General features: G+C 47.2%; 2 protein-coding genes across 4 annotated transcripts in view; both read right to left on the bottom strand.

Moving 5' to 3' along the window:
* Positions 1-1194, bottom strand: part of IPPK (inositol-pentakisphosphate 2-kinase) — a 58309-nt gene extending 57115 nt beyond the window's left edge. For both annotated transcript variants that reach the window (XM_070375278.1, XM_070375279.1), the window contains exon 1: positions 865-1194. In XM_070375278.1, the coding sequence (XP_070231379.1) occupies positions 865-945 (81 nt within the window). In that variant the 5' untranslated portion in view covers positions 946-1194. The remainder of the gene's footprint in view (positions 1-864) is intronic.
* A 9388-nt stretch (positions 1195-10582) lies between these two features.
* Positions 10583-15716, bottom strand: part of BICD2 (BICD cargo adaptor 2) — a 56089-nt gene continuing 50955 nt past the window's right edge. The window contains exons 7-8 of one of the 2 annotated variants that reach the window (XM_005901838.3): positions 14521-14731; positions 10583-12691 (exon numbers count right to left, since the gene is read on the bottom strand). In XM_005901838.3, the coding sequence (XP_005901900.1) occupies positions 12686-12691; positions 14521-14731 (217 nt within the window). In that variant the 3' untranslated portion in view covers positions 10583-12685. The other variant, XM_005901837.2, reaches the window with a different exon arrangement.

The raw sequence follows: 15716 nt of genomic DNA, 5'->3' as shown, positions 1-15716 counted from the left end.
CTCTTAAGCCCTCAATGACACCTATTGGTTCCTCCCCCAGCCCATCACATTCCTGCCTGGTTGAATCAGACAGCAAGATGTCAGAGATCCGGGGCCTTTACACAAACCCACAAGCTTCTCTTCCTGGATTCAACTCACTGAGAGTCCTTACTGCATTCTCTGAATCTCTCATCCTTACTGAATAAAGAAAGGGAAATTCTTTAAATTCTAAAAGATTCTGGAGAAGAACCTGTAGATAATGCTCCACTGATATTAACAACAGCAGTAGGAGAACAGCAATTCCCTGCATTTCAGAGGCGTAACTCCCTCGGTGCTTGGGGAGTTCAAGCACTCCAAGCACGTTGCTTCTTCCTCCGGAGTTTGCCCGTAACCTCTATCTTGCCTAAGATTACACCGGGCGTCCTCACCGCGGCTGGGCAATCGGGGCCGGTCCCGTGTGAGACTAGGATGGGGGGCGTTGGGAGGACACGAAACAGACCCAGGGGGAGGAGATAACACTGGAGGAACAGGGAACCGATCTGGATGGAGGGGAATGCTGGGGAGACACGGCACCAACCTAGGGGGAGGAGGAGAGCGCTGGGGAGACGCGGAACTGATACGGGGGAAGGCGGTGACACAAAGCGGAGGCAGAACCGACCCGACAGGGTAGTGATGCTGGGGGGAGGCTAAACTTATCTATCCGAGAGGCAGTGACACTCGAGGAACGCGCAACCGATCAGGAGAAGGGCTGCTGGGGAACCGATCGGGGGTAGTCGGTGCTGAGGGGATGCAGAACCAACCTGAGCTGAAGGGGCTCTTGGGGGACGCGTAACCCCCTGGGAGTAGGGTGAGGGCCCTGAACCTCGCCGACAGGCCACCGCTCACCTGCGCATGGGCCACCACTAGGCTCTTGTTGCCTTCACCGTGGTACCGCCATTCATTCTCGTCCATCTTCCCTTCGTCCATCCCACGGTGCGGCCGTGGAGCTTTGCGGGGCCGCGAGCTGGAGGCCGCTGGTTTGCCTGGGCACCAGCCGCCGCCGACCGGGCAGCAGCGCCTGTCACCTGCCACCTCCACTAGATTCAGCGCCGGGACTCGCAGGCGCGGGCCACCGGAAGCTACGCCCCCGAAGCTACCACTGCCTAGCCGGGCAACTTCTGGGTTCACGCCGGCTTCTTATCTATCGTCCACTGAAGCAGGTGGGATGGCGGCCATCTTAAGTACTGGCACAGTGACTCACTTCCGGAGCGCGATCTTAAGAATCTGAAGGTTTCCGGCCTGGGCCCGGAAGTGAGGCAAGCGGGAGGAGCCGGCGGCTTGCGGGCGTCCCGAAATGACAAGCTGGTGAACGGGAGTCCAGGCGGGTTGTGGGTGGAGTTATACTGGCGGGCTAGCAGCCAAGGGGGTGCCAGCAGGGGTAGGAGCTGGGGATGGGGCGGTCCAGGTGGGCCTGGGGTGGGTGGTCTCTAAAGCTGGAGACCACTGGATCATGAGCCTCAGCGTTCTTTTCTGTAGAATGGGATAAATTTCTCACTCATCGGATTGTTAATATCTGATGCAGTAGTCCCAGGAAGTAGAAACATTGTGGTCCACACCTTACAAATAAGGATACGTGGTTTAAAGAGGCAAGTGGACTCCTAAATGGCGCTCTTGCCAAAGAGTTACCTGAAAACCTGGGTTTGCCTTTTGGTGGTGTCAAGCCAAAAAGTGGGAGAAGGAAGGATTTATTACTTTCAACAAGTAAGGAGATCCACGGGGATCTTTCCCAAACCAGTGTCTCCCCAAATCGGACAACTGAGGAAGTTTTAAACATAAAGGAGCTTTGGGCAGTCAGAGTGCAAACTTCCGCTGGATGAACTCATGAGAGGCAGAAAAGGTCTACATCATCCCTTGTTATCCAGTCACTAAGTCGTGTCCTACTCTTTGTGACCCCGTGAACAGCAGTATGCCAGGCTTCCCTCTCCTTCATTATCTCCCAGGGTTCGTTCAAACTCATGTCCATTGAGTCAGTGATGCCATCCAACCATCTCATCCTCTGTTGCCCCCTTCTCCTCTTGCCCTCAATCTTTCCCAGCATCCAGTTCTTTTCCAATGAGTCTTTGCATGAGGTGACAAAAACACTGGAGCTCCAGCATCAGTCCTTCTGGTGAATATTCAGGATTGACTTCCTTTAGGATTGACTGGTTTGATATCCTTGCTGTCCAAAGGACTCTCGAGAGTCTTCTCCAGCACCACGGTTCGAAACCATCAATCCTTCAGCATTCAGTCTTCTTTATGGTTCAACTCTCATGTCAATACATGATTACTGGAAAAACCATAGCTTTGACTATATGGACCTCTGTCAGGAAAGTGATGTCAAGGCTGTATATTATCACCCTGCTTATTTAACTTATGCAGAGTACATCATATGAAATGCAGGCCTGGATGACTCCTATCATCCCTTTGTCCCAACTTACCTGGCATTTCAGAATAATCTTCACCACTGAAACAGAACTGAGAGTCTTTCATACTGATAAAGTATCTTTCCTATTACTTTTCATGCCTGATGACATTACCTTAAGATTATTATTACTGAGACCTGTTCAAGGGCAAGAGTTGTGGTCAGGCTTAGATAAAGAAATGGCTTATGCCAAAAATGGCTTCTATGTCAAGAAAGCCATGCTTGGTTTTCTTTCTTTGGGGACCCCCTACCCCATTTGCCTACAGGAGGAGTAGGTTTCACTGAACCTTGAGGTATACACTTTAAGGAGGAGGTTTGAATTCTGCCCTTGCCCCTTAATGGCAGTGAAACAAAAGCCACATCTCTTCCCTCTCCAGGCCTCAGTTTATTCCCTGTTGACATGATCTCATAGAGGTGCTATGAGGATTAAATTAGATAAGTGAGTCTCAAATTCTTACTCTCAAGACCATTTTAAACTCTAAAAAAATGATTGACAAGAATTCCCTGGTGTGGTGCAGTAGTTAGGACTCTACACTCTCACTGCCAAGGGCTGAAGTATAATTCCTGGTCAGGGAACTAAGTCCCACAAGTCATGTTTTGTTGTTCAGTTGCCCAATTGTGTCCGACTCTTTGGGACCCCATGGACTGCAGCACATCAGGCCTCCCTGTCCGTCACCATCTCCTGAAGTTTGCCCAAGTTCATGTCCATTGCATCAGTGATGCCATCCAGCCATTACATCTTCTGACACCCTCTTCTCCTTCTGCCCTCAATCTTTCTCAGCATCAGGGACTTTTCCAATGAGTCAGCTGTTCACATCAGGTGACCAAAATACTGGAGCTTCAGCTTCAGCATCAGTCCTTCCAGTGAATATTCAGGGTCGATTTCCCTTAACATTGACTGGTTTGATCTCTATGCTGTCCAAGGGACTCTCAGGAGTCTTCTCCAGCACCACTGTTTACCATATTACAAATTTATATGTTTATCATAAAACAAAGCTCTAAAAATTATTTTCATTTTAAAGCAATAAACAGTACCTTTTTATTTATTTTTCATGGAGGAGAAAGTGTGGCTTTATTACTTTGCCAGGGAAAGGGGGAACACAGTAGGCTAGTGCCTCAAGAACTGTGCCGCCCCTCCCCTGGTTAGTAGGGAGAGGTTGCATAGTCAGGTAAGGCTATGCCATAAGGATCAAGGAACATTACCTTTTTAAAAAGTGATATTTCCCCAAAATACAAAGAAGAGTGGCAACTGTTTTACAATTTTGTTGCAAATCTCTTTCAAGTCTGGCTCCCTAGAGGATAGCCATAGTCTCACATCTGCTTCTGCACTGAATCAGTTGCTAGAGTCGAAGTGAAGTGAGAGGAAGATTCCCTGGAGGAGGGCATATCAACCCACTCCAGTATCCTTGCCTGGAGAATCCTGTAGACAGAGGAGCCTGGCAGGCTATAGTCCATGGGTCACAAAAAGCCAGACATGACTGAAGCAACCTGCACTAGCAAGCACGAGGTGAAGTGAAAGTCACTCAGTCGTGTCCAACTTTTTTCGACCCCATGTATAACAGGAGGCAAAGGAGCAGGGCACAACTTTTGAAAGAATGACATAGCCCAAGGACACAACATAAACCAATTAGAATCAAATGGGTCCAAGATGGCAGACAAGCCAACTAGACCTTGATCCTCAATCAGCAAGCTAAATGACACACACTGAGGGGCCATGATAGTTCCAAGACACTGTCAAAAGACCAAGGAGTGGGCAGTGACTCAATTCCTGGAAATCTCCAACCCTTCCTCAAAATCTCCAACCCTTCATCAAAATGGATGGAATAAACCAAACCTCCCACTCATTAGCATATGAAATTCAATTCAGTCCCTCAGTCATGTCCAACTCTTTGTGACCCCATGGATTGCAGCACACCAGGCTTCCCTGTCCATCACCAACTTCCAGAGTTGCTCAAACTGAAGTCCACCGAGTCGGTGATGCGATCCAACCATCTCATCCTCTGTCGCTCTCTTCTCATCCTGCCTTCAATGTTTCCCAGCGTCAGGTTCTTTTCTAATAAGTTGGCTCTTCGCATCAGGTGGCCAAAGTATTCGAGCTTCAGCTTCAGCATCAGACCTTCCAACAAATATTCAGGACTAATTTCCTTTACAACTAACTGGTTTGATCTCCTTGCAGTCCAAGGGACTCTCAAGAGTCTTCTCCAACACCACATTTTGAAAGCATCAATTCTTTCAAAAGTATCAATCCACTGTTGAGTTTTCCAAATTTGCTGGCATACTGAGTGCAACACTTTAACAGCATCATCTTTTAGGACTTGAAATAGCTGAGCTGGAATTCCATCACCTCCACTAGCTTTATTTGTAGTGATGTTTCCTAAGGCCCACATGACCTCGGATTCCAGGACGTCTGGTCTAGGTGAGTGATCACACCATGCTTATCTGGGTCATTAAGATCTTTTTTGTATAGTTCTTCTGTGTTCTTGCCACCTTTTCTTAATATCTTCTGCTTCTGTTAGGTCAATGCCATTTCTGTCCTTTATTGTGCCCATCTTTCCATGAAATGTTCCCTTGGTATCTCTAACTTTCTTGAAGAGATCTCTAGTCTTTCCCATTCTATTGTTTTCCTCTATTTCTTTGCATTTATCACTGAGGAACTTAGGAAGGCTTTTGTATTTCTCCTTGCTATTCTTTGGAACTCTGTATTCAGATGGATATATCCTTCCTTTTCTCCTTTGCCTTTTGATTCTCTTCTTTGCTCATCTATTTGTAAGGCCTCCTCAGACAAGCATTTTGCTATTTTGCATTTCTTTTTCTTGGAGATGGCTTTGACCACATCCTGGACAATGTTACAAATCTCTGTCCATAGTTCTTCAGGCAGTCTATCAAATTTAATCCCCTGAATGTATTTATCACTTCCACTGTAGAGTCATAAGGGATTTGACTTAGGTCATACCTGAATGGTCTAGAGGTTTTCCCTACTTTCTTCACTTTCAGTCTGAATTTGGCAATAAGGAGTTCATGATCTGAGCCACAGTCAGCCCCTGGTCTTGTTTTTGCTGACTGTATACAGCTTCTCCATCTTTGGCTGCAAAGAATATAATCAATCTGATTTCAGTGCTGACCATCTGGTGATGTCCGTGTGTAGAGTCTTCTCTTGTGTTGTTGGAAGAGGGTGTTTGCTATGACTGGTGCATTCTCTTGACAAAACTCTGTTAGCCTTTGCCCTGCTTCATTTCATGCTCCAAGGCTTAACTTGCCTGTTACTCCAGGTGTTTCTTGACTTCCTCCTTCTGCATTCCAGTTCTCTATGATAAAAGGACATCTTTTCTTGGTGTTAGTTGTAAGTCTTGCAGGTCCTCATAGAACCATTCAACCTCAGCTTATTCTGCATTAGCGGTTGGGCACAGACTTGGATGACTGTGATACTGAATGGTTTGCCTTGGAAACAAACAGAGATCAATCTGTCATTTTTGAGACTGCACCCAAGTACTGCATTTCAGACTCTTCTGTTGACTGTGAGGGCTATTCCATTTCTTCTAAGGGATTCTTGCCTACAGCAGTAGATATAATGGTCATCTGAATTAAATTCACCCATTCCAGTCCATTTTAGTTCACTGATTCCTAAAATGTCAATGTTCACTCTGGCCATCTCCTGTTTGACCGCTTCCAATTTACCTTGATTCATGGACCTAACATTCCAGGTTCTGTTATTTACAGCATCGGACTTTACTTCCATCACCAGTCACATCCACAGCTGGGCATTTTTTTTTTTTTTTTTCACTTTTGCTCAGCCTCTTCATTCTTTCTGGAGCTATTTGTCCACTCTTCTTCAGGATCATATCGGGCACTTACCAAGCTAGGGAATTCATCTTTCAGTGTCATATCTTTTTGACACTGTGGATTTTCTAATGAAACACAGTTCCATTGATCAGTGTCTGTTCTTATGACAGAAGCATATTGGTTTTTTGTTTCTTCTTTTGCCATGCTGCACAGCACATGGGTCTTAGTTCTCCAACCAGGGATCAAACCCGCATCCCTAACAGTGAAAGTGTGCAGTCTTAACCACTAGATCACCAGAGAAGTCCTAGTACCATGTCATTGTATCTTTGTAACCTAGTTTGAAATCAGGAAGTGTTAGTCCTCCAGCTTTTTCTTTCTCAAAAATACTCTGGGTACACAGGGTTTATTGTGGTTCAATACGAATTTCAGATTTTGTGTGTGCACGTGTGTATGTGTGTGTGTGCATGTGTATGTGTGTGGAAAATGGACTGGAACTTTAATAAGAGACTTCACTGAACCTATAGTCTGCTATGAGTAGTATGGATACTTTAAGAATAATTATTGCAAACATAACACAGGATTTTCTTTCCACTATTTGTGCCTTCTTCAATTTCTTTCATCGGTGATTTATAGTTTTTAGTGTACAGGTCTTTCACCTCCTTGGGTAAGTTGATTTGTGGGTATTTATTTTTGTAATTTTGCTGTTTTGGGGGTGTATGGGGGCTTCATGGCTTCACGTTGATCTCTAGTTGTCACAAGTGAGGTCTACTCCCTAGATATGGTGTGTGGGCTTCTCACTGTGGTGGTTTCTTGTTGCAGAGCATGGGCTCTAGGGTGTGTGGGCTTCAGTACTTGCAGCACATGGGCTCAGTATTTGTGGCACTCAGGCTCCAGAGCAAGGGCTCAGAAATTGTGGCTCACAGGCTTAGTTGCCCCCCAGGGCATGTGTAATCTCCCAAGACCAGGGATGGAACCTGTGTCTCCTGCATTACCAGGCAGATTCTTAACCACTGGACCACCAGGAAGTCCAATATTTATTATTCTTGATGCTACTGTAAATGGGATTTCTTTCTCAATTTCCTTTTCATATTATTGTTAGTGTATGGAAACAAAACTGATTTTTGTGTAATGACTTTGTATCCTTCTATTTTGCTGAATTAATTATAACAGTATTTTCTGTGAAAATTTTCAGTTTTTTACATATGAGATCATCTGCAGAGAAAATTTTACTTTATCCTTTCCAATTTGGATGACTTTTCTTCTGCTGGAACTTCCAATTCTGTTGCATAAAAGTGGTGAAAGCAGGCTTCCTTGCCTCGTTCCTGCTCTTAGAGGGAAAGCTTTCAAGTCTTACACCACTGCGTGTGATATTCGCTGTGGATTTCATACAGCTTTTTATTATGATGAGGTGGTTCCCTTGTGTTCCAGCTTGGCTGTTTTTATTGTGAAAGGATGTTGAATTTTGTCAAGAGGTTTTTCTGCCTCAGTTGAGATGATCGTGTGTCCTTTACCTTCATCCTGTTAATGTGGTATTCCACATTTACTGATTATTAAGTTGAACGGTTCTTACTTCCCAGGGATAAATCCCAGTTGAACCTGATGAACTTTTAATGCACTCTTGAATTTGGTTTGCTAGCATTCTGTTAAGAATTTTTGCATCTATCTTCATCTAGGGGTATTGGCTTATAATTTCCTTTTATAGTGTCCTTGTTCGGCTTTACTATCAGGGTAATGCTGGCCCATAAGAATGTGTGCCACAAAGAAGTCTTAAGTTGACTCTTTGATCATTACATGTTCTTCTTTGTCTCCTGTTGTCTTAATTAGTCTATTTGGTCTGATATTGGTAAAGTCACTCCTGTTCTTTTACGGCTACTGTTTGCATGGAATGTATTTTCCCATTATTTTAAATAAAGAAGTATTTATCTAATTTGGCTGTGTCAGGTCTTAATGTGACGTGCAGGATCTTCACAGTGGCACGCAAGCTTCTCTCTAGCTGATGTGTGTGCTCAGTAGTTGCAGCACACACACACAACTGCCCCTCAGCATGTGGGATCTTAGTTCTCCAATCAGGGGTTGAACCCATGTCCCCTGGGTTGCAAGGCAAATTCTTAGCCACTGGACAACCAGGGAAGACCCTTTCCCCATTATTTTACATTCAACTGATTTTATATCTTTGATGACGGTGGGAGAAATCAATGCAGTTTGGTAAGCAAGTGTATGATAGGTCTGGGTCTCTATTGCATGCTTCCACTTATATAAAGTGGGCTTCCCTGGTGGCTCAGATGGTAAAGAATCTGCCTGCAATGCAGGAGACCCAGGCTCAATCCCTGGGTCAGGAAGATCCCCCGGAGAAGAGAATCGCTACCCACTCTAGTATTCTCAAATGGAGAGTTCCATGGACTGAGGAGCCTGGCGGGATACAGTCCATGGGGTAGGAAAGAGTCAAACACAACTGAGCAACTAATGCTTTCAATTTCATTTATGTAAAGTACAGAAAAAGGCACAAGTGACCTGCACTGACAGACTCAGGAAGTTATCCCTGGGAGTGGGCGCAGAAAGAGGACTTTGGGAGACTGCCTGCCTGCATTTGTTTCTCATCTGGATGGTAGCTGCACAGTGTCCATTTTGGAAATATGCAGCCAGTGGACACTTGCTTCACTCTTATGTATGTATACTGTACTTCACAAACACTTTAGGGTAAATGAAACAAACTTGACTCCTTAAGAGTGAGATGAACAAATGGAATCCCGGTGTGTGTGGGTGCGTGTGTGTGTGATCAGTGATTCCTACTGTTCTCACAGAGGCCCATGAGGTGGTGTGCTCACAGAGTCCATGCAGGGAGCCTTTTCTGTGGATAAGGTACCATGGCATTGCCTTTCCCCTAGAAGGAGGAACTCTGTATACGTTTCAGGGAAGGCGGGGGCTCCACTCCAGGGACCTGAGCTTATAAAGGATCCAGTTCATGGATGACTGAGGTGAACTCACAAGAGCCAGTTTACTTTCCCACAAAATGGTAACACACAGCTCTTCAGCTCTTCCAGCTCTGCTGTTTGAACACAACTGAAGGGTAAGCACAGAGGCAGACCTGATGGCATCCGGTCCCTGTCAAAACTTCACACCAAGTGATGTCAGAATGTAGGCATCTCTGTTTTCCCAGGAGGCTCCCAAAGGTAGGAGGCAAGGTCTCAAAGCTGGTGCTGTTGTTTATAGCTCTGGTAACATGCTGGGTGTGAGGGTGAAAACCAATGTAGGGAGCTGGAGGAGGTGGTGGCAACAGGGACATTCCCTCGTGGAAAGCACAACCAAATGGAAAGCCTTTGAGCTCCAACTGCCCTCTCCCACAGGCTCCGCGGGACCCCACCCACTCAGGAGGCTGCCACTCCACCTGTGAAATGAAGAAGCACATGTGCAAGGACCCGAAGCACACTGAGGGGTAGGGAAGACCTCAACATCTGCACTTGTGCAAATGAAACACCCCAACGAGCACGACTGCCACGTGAAAGGGCTTGCTCTGCTTAGCCCAGTATCAATACCCCCTCCTCCAGATCTGCTGCAGGCTTTCTTCCCAACCTCTTCCAGAGGCCTGTTGGGATGACAGGCCAGGAGGGAAAGAAGATTTCTTCCAGCTACTGAGTTAGAAAAACAAGTCTCTTTTGAAAGAAAGTTTCAAACTGAACATGGGTTCACACTACCCAAGTAGGATGGATGGGGACTGTCAAAGGGAGGGGCCTCTCAGTGACCATGAGGCCAAGGGAGAATTCAGGTGGAGGGTGGGGTCATGCGGAGATGCAGGGCAGCAGGACCCTGACTTCAGACAGCTTCCCAGAGGGAAGCCCTGAAGTTTGGGTGAAATCACTTAGGTCTGACTAAGACTGTCAGAAGGAGAGGTGGCAAAGTGTCCTAAGACTTTCTGTGTCCTCAGACATGATGTGTACCCTACACTCACGGTCACAAGCAATCGCTGGGACAGGCTCAGAGGACCTTGAGCACATTCCTGCAGATGAACATGGTTTTGTGTTGACAAACAAGTAACTCCTGTTGCCTGTACCCATTCATTCCTGGGGTACAAAGACCAGGAATTTGGACGGCAGAGGACCCCCTTGTCATGTAAATCTCTTTGCTTCCTGATCAGGACAGTACAAAGGCAATGTGCTCTCACTGCCACACTGCTGGGTACTCACAACACGTGATGCCCATCACAGGAGGCAAGCCATGACTTCCCTCCCTCCCACGCCTCCTGAGATAGGGTGCCTCCAGTTCCCACCACCAGGGTTACTGACTGCCTAGTTTTCTTGTTTTAGGTGCTAGAATTACAGTGCATTGCTGCATCCACAGTCATCTGGAGCAGGGGGTCAGAGCAGCCACAAAGAACAAGTCTTGTGCTTTGTCTTTTTATTATTTTTTATTTATTGGTCCTACCAAAATGACCCTTTACCCAGGCCCACTGTTCCTATATGCACTGGCTTTACAGACACTTGTGTCATATGTCTGTGTCCCAGCTGGTGACTGATATCCCCTTCCTATTCCTTTTCCATGTAGTGCCTCATTTTCTCAAAATCTGAAGGCATTTTTGTTTGTTTGGGTCTGTGTAAAAGATCCTTGGCAGGAGAACATGCATATGATCTTAAAATAAAGACAACATTCTGACACTAAGGTAATGCACAGAAAAATACAGTACTCAGACATCATTGCAAATAAATACCCCATACAGATGAAGTTTTTGTAAATGTAACATTATTTCTTATGAATCAACACTGTAAGAGAAGGTAAAAACAGGGGTCCCTACAACTAGGAATAAAAATGCTTATTCCAGGAAACAGAATTCTTTCTTTCTTGCTACTTATATTATTATAATTTGTCCTGTATTTTGGAGAAGAGAGGACACTTTTTCTCATTCCTCCTCCTCGAGTACCAATTTGACCATTTGCACAACCTCACTTAGCAAATCAGGACAGGACAAAGATCTGGTTTGCTAAGGAGCTTCAGTGATTTCTGTTTCCTGAAATTAACAGTGATTAGTTACACCAAGCAAGAGAATATATAATGTCTCTTCTCACATTTGCAAAGAATACTATGGCTACCCCTCACCCCAGTGCACGGGGCCGACAGTGCCAGCTCCCCTGCCACCCACCCCACTCTTCACAAACGTGGCGTGTTGTTCACATACTTGCTTAGCTTGTCCCGTAAAGTCCATTTGGTTCCCAAAGCACACTCAAGGTTTATATTCACTTTCATTTTTTCAGCCCCTGAATTTGCAAGGATCTGCACAGTAAAGAATCACTGACTAACAGAATTTTGCACAATTGCTGTTTTCTTTCCCTCAATGAAGATGCCCAGATTTAGGTTCAAAGGTGTGTGCCTATTCACACCAACTGGTCCATACCAGCCTTCAACATTTCCAAATAGCTCTTTACTGTCTGTTTTAGAGAATAGACTACGCTGGGCCACCTCCCTCAACTGATGAAGGCACTACTGGCAATGATTACTAACAAAAAGGCGTTGAAATAGAACACCCTAAAAATCGAAGACTGTAGGATTTTCTAAGTGTACCACAATTTGGCACAACAACCAGAGTAACAAAACAATTCCAATTTGGAATTTCACTGGTACAGTTGTATAAAATTCTGTTAATCAGTCATGCTTCACAATGTCCTAAAACCCAGAAAATTCTGGAATTTGTAGGTAATACTACTCATTCAATAATTTATCTTTTTGTTTTCAAGTGCCTTTTACTGTTTAACCAGAGCAAAGGTCAAGTTTTCTTCTTGTTACACTGAACTATTCCTAAGAATAATAATAATACAATATGAAAAACCCCAGAATCGGAATACCCTGGATTTCTTAATGAACATGGCATTTAAAATCTGTAATTTCCAACATGAACCACAATGCCGTATAATCTAAAAGGCTGCTGAACCACAGTGTGGATACATTCAGCCGGGCTCCTTACCGGGTTGAAGCCTTCACCTAAACAGTCTAGAGCTACGCGCTAGGAGGACACGTCTGTGCCATGTGCTGATATCAGACCAACACACTGTGGGAGCTACAGGACCACGAGACAGACTACGGCATCTGAGACCATCTCTATGCCAGGGATTAAGGAAGCAAATATAATATCAAAATATCAAAAGTGCACAGATTGATTGGGTAAAAAAGGAGTATCTGTAATAGGGAGACCCCAGTGGTGAGTGTTTCTAGAGGGTTCCTAAGCAAGCCTGGTGGTCGCTGTCCAAGCAGGTTCTTCAGCGCCTGTACAAAGGCCTTTCCAAGCAGCAGCTGGCGGTATTCTCAACATTAAAGCTTTTATTTCCTCTGCCATTAAAAACTTGGGGAATGCTATTTTGAAAAGAATTGCAGTGGCATATCCAAAAACGTTTCTAAGTGGACTTTTAGGCTGCCCTTCCTTCCTCTGCGTGGACCATGGGAGAGGAAGGGAGGGGGGTGCAGTGTGACAGGGCCGGCGGCCGAGTCCTCCCAGCAGCTACTCTACAGCTGAAAATGGGAGAAAACAAGACAGCGTTAGAACTGGTCACCTGTCAGACAACTAAGCTCTCACCGAGCTGTGAGGGCATGGGTGTGTTAGTTGGCAGCAGAGAAGACCTGCATGTGTTAGGGGGGCCGCTGGCCCCGAGTGCCTCATGAAAACCCTTTACAAGTATGGAGAAGCTGTGTGCCAGGTTCGGCTAGAAGGCAGAAGCAGTATGCGAGGCCAGCAGGCAGTCATGCCCCTGGGAGTCCAGCTTGCAGAGGGGAGATGGCCTGACATCTTCTCAAGTGGGAGGGGCATCAAGACCTGACATCCCTTCTGCAAAGCAGCCTGGAGCTAAAGACAGGCACACAGAAGGGACAGGTGTGGTCTATCCTGCGTATCTTCAATCCGGCAGTTTGTAAAACCCATACTGGCATCTGGTGGGAACTGAGACATGCTCGGGAACTAAGGGAAAGAGTGGAATGGGGCAGACAGAAGTGTGCAGGGGAAATGCAAACTCCCCCTCCTGGCCACAGAGAGAGAAGCAAGGAGCTATTCAAGGTCTGCAGCCTCACGGCTGGTGGGCCCATGGATGACAGGGAGAGAAACACTGAGAGAAGTCCAGCTGCCAAAGCTCTGGTGTGGATGCAGCTCCTGAGAATGGGGGAAGTCCTATGACTGCCCTTCTGGTCTGTTACCACCCCTGCAACTGCACTGACGATCATGAACCATATTCCTCCTACTGTGAATCCTGAAACTTGCCCTGTCTCCACACAAAGCTCCTTTCCCACACCAGGCAGGGCTTCAGCTATAGCTGTGGGACCGAGACCCACTGTTCAGCCTGGTCTGCTGGTGACTCAGACTCAGCTTAGGGGTTTCCATAGCCCTGTTTCTTGGAGTCTGAAGCCCTGTGGGAGGAAGGCCTGATAATGGGCAGAGAGTGAATAAATCCACTTGAAAGCTGGGGACACCGTTAAGTTCAAAAAGATGGGCTTCCTGTGAGGACAGAAGTCTAGCCAGGCAGGCACTTGGGAAGCTTTTCTTTTTGGAAAAAACCCAAGCCTTTGGCCCACCAATTTGTCACCTTGCAGGCCACCAGACAAGCATACAAATCTCAGACAGAGAAGCTGAGACTGCTGAGCTCTGGTCTGGGATGTGGCTAGGCATGCCTGTGCCTCTTGGGCATGACTGGTCCCTGGGCTGGAGAACGTGGGGCTGCTCTTCCTCTGTGTTTAGGGGAAGGAATTCTGTAATTCTGTCCCAAATATAAACTGCAACGAGATGCTGCACAAACTTCATAACTTGCCAAGTGCAGAGTGTCCTCCAAGGCTGCACCTGGGACTCAGGCTGGAACCTTTAACACTGGTTTCTGGGTGCTGGGGCAGTATAACTGCATTAGACACATGCAGGGAACATGCAAGTTTCAATGCAAGTTCTGCCCCTCCCACTGGGAGCCAACAGCAACTGGGCCCTGGAAAGCCACATTTTTGCAAGGACGTGTGGCTCCAACCCCACCTTGACCACCCAAACAAGAAAGCAGCTGCTGTGAAGGGTGGTCCCGAGGGATGAGAAACAGACGCAAAGCTTGCAGCGTCCAGGTGGAGTGGCAGGCTGCCTCTGCTAAATTCTTCCCTCTGTGCATTAGTCACAGTTAAGACCAGCCTAGCACCACAGTCCCGCTGCTGCCAGGTTAGTTGAGGTGAAGCGACAGGTGACGTGCGGCAGGTTAGCTGCAGCGTGTGACCTTGCGGCCCTAATCGCAGTAAATGTTATACTTCTCGCCACAGAGCACCTGGGCAGCAAGCCCAGCACCCTCAGCCCTGTCACTAGCACAGGCGCAGGTGTGACTTACACTCGGGGGGCCAGGCTTGGCCTTGGAGGTGGCCTTGGCGCGGCCCCTCCGGGTCTGCTCGTGGTCCAGCTCGAGCAGCTCCAGCCGCTGGGTCAGTGCCAGCTTCTGCTGGATGGCCATGCGCAGCAGTGAGTTGAGCGTCTTCTTCTCATCCTCGGCAGCTGCCAGCTGCCGTTGCATCTCATCCAACTGTGTGATGTACTCGTCACATCTGTGGGAAGGCGAGAGGCAGAGCGTGGCTGAAGGACCTGGGAGAGCCAGCAGAGCACGTGACCATGGTCCCCATGCTGAGAGCTCCAGGTGCTCGCGTGCTAAGTAGTTTCAGTTGTGTCCAACTCTGTGCGACCCTACGGACTACAGCCCATCAGGCTCCTCTGTCCAGGGGATTCTCCAGGTAAGGACACAGGAGTGGGTTGCCATGCCCTCCTCCAGGGGGATCTTTCCAACCCAGGGATCGAACTAGCATCTCTTAAGTCTCCTGCACTGGCAGGCGGGTTCTTTACCACTTGCACCAACCTGGGAAGCCGAACTCCAGGTGAGGGGACTGCGATAGGATTCATCAGCTTACTGAGCCACAAACGAAGAGGATGTGCCTTTCTGAGGTTTGGTTTTCTCTGAGAGGGACTCTCTAAAGCCAGTTTTCACTAAAGCAGGCAGTGGATGGTGCCCTTGAAGACCTCCAGCTGGCCCAGGGGAGCAAGTTAGGGGTGTGATGTCACTTGGCTCTCAGGATGTGGGGATAAACCCGAGGACAGGAATCTGTTTGTTCTTGGAACAGCCCAGGCACACAGCAGGTGCTTAGTAGTCTGGGACAAACAGCCAACAGGGCCTAGGAAAAGCACACGTGGGCGCCACAAACAGCCCCATTTTAGCATCTGCCAACTGACACGGGCCCTCTACCTGGGTAAGGATCTGGGAGAGAAATGCCCACTCTGGGTCTGCCCCTGAGGGAGTGTGGCTGGGGTAAAGGTGGTGGTGGGCACACCCACCCACCCACCCTACACCCCCATCCACCAAGGCCAAGGACCATCAGCAAGTTTCAACCTTTGCCCAGAGGTTTGCCATCTTGGCTCCATCTGAGAAGTCACACTTTTAAATAATACAAGTTAAGGGAGCAAAGGTCAACATACCATGTGCTAAGGGACTAACTGAAATCTTTCCCAAACACTGCCCAGAAGGAGGGAGCTTTGTCCCTC

The sequence above is a fragment of the Bos mutus genome, chromosome 8 (genome assembly GCF_027580195.1).
Source record: "Bos mutus isolate GX-2022 chromosome 8, NWIPB_WYAK_1.1, whole genome shotgun sequence".
NCBI lineage: Eukaryota > Metazoa > Chordata > Mammalia > Artiodactyla > Bovidae > Bos > Bos mutus.
Note: the sequence above shows the minus strand (reverse complement) of the source record. Positions and strands in the feature narration are given on the sequence as shown.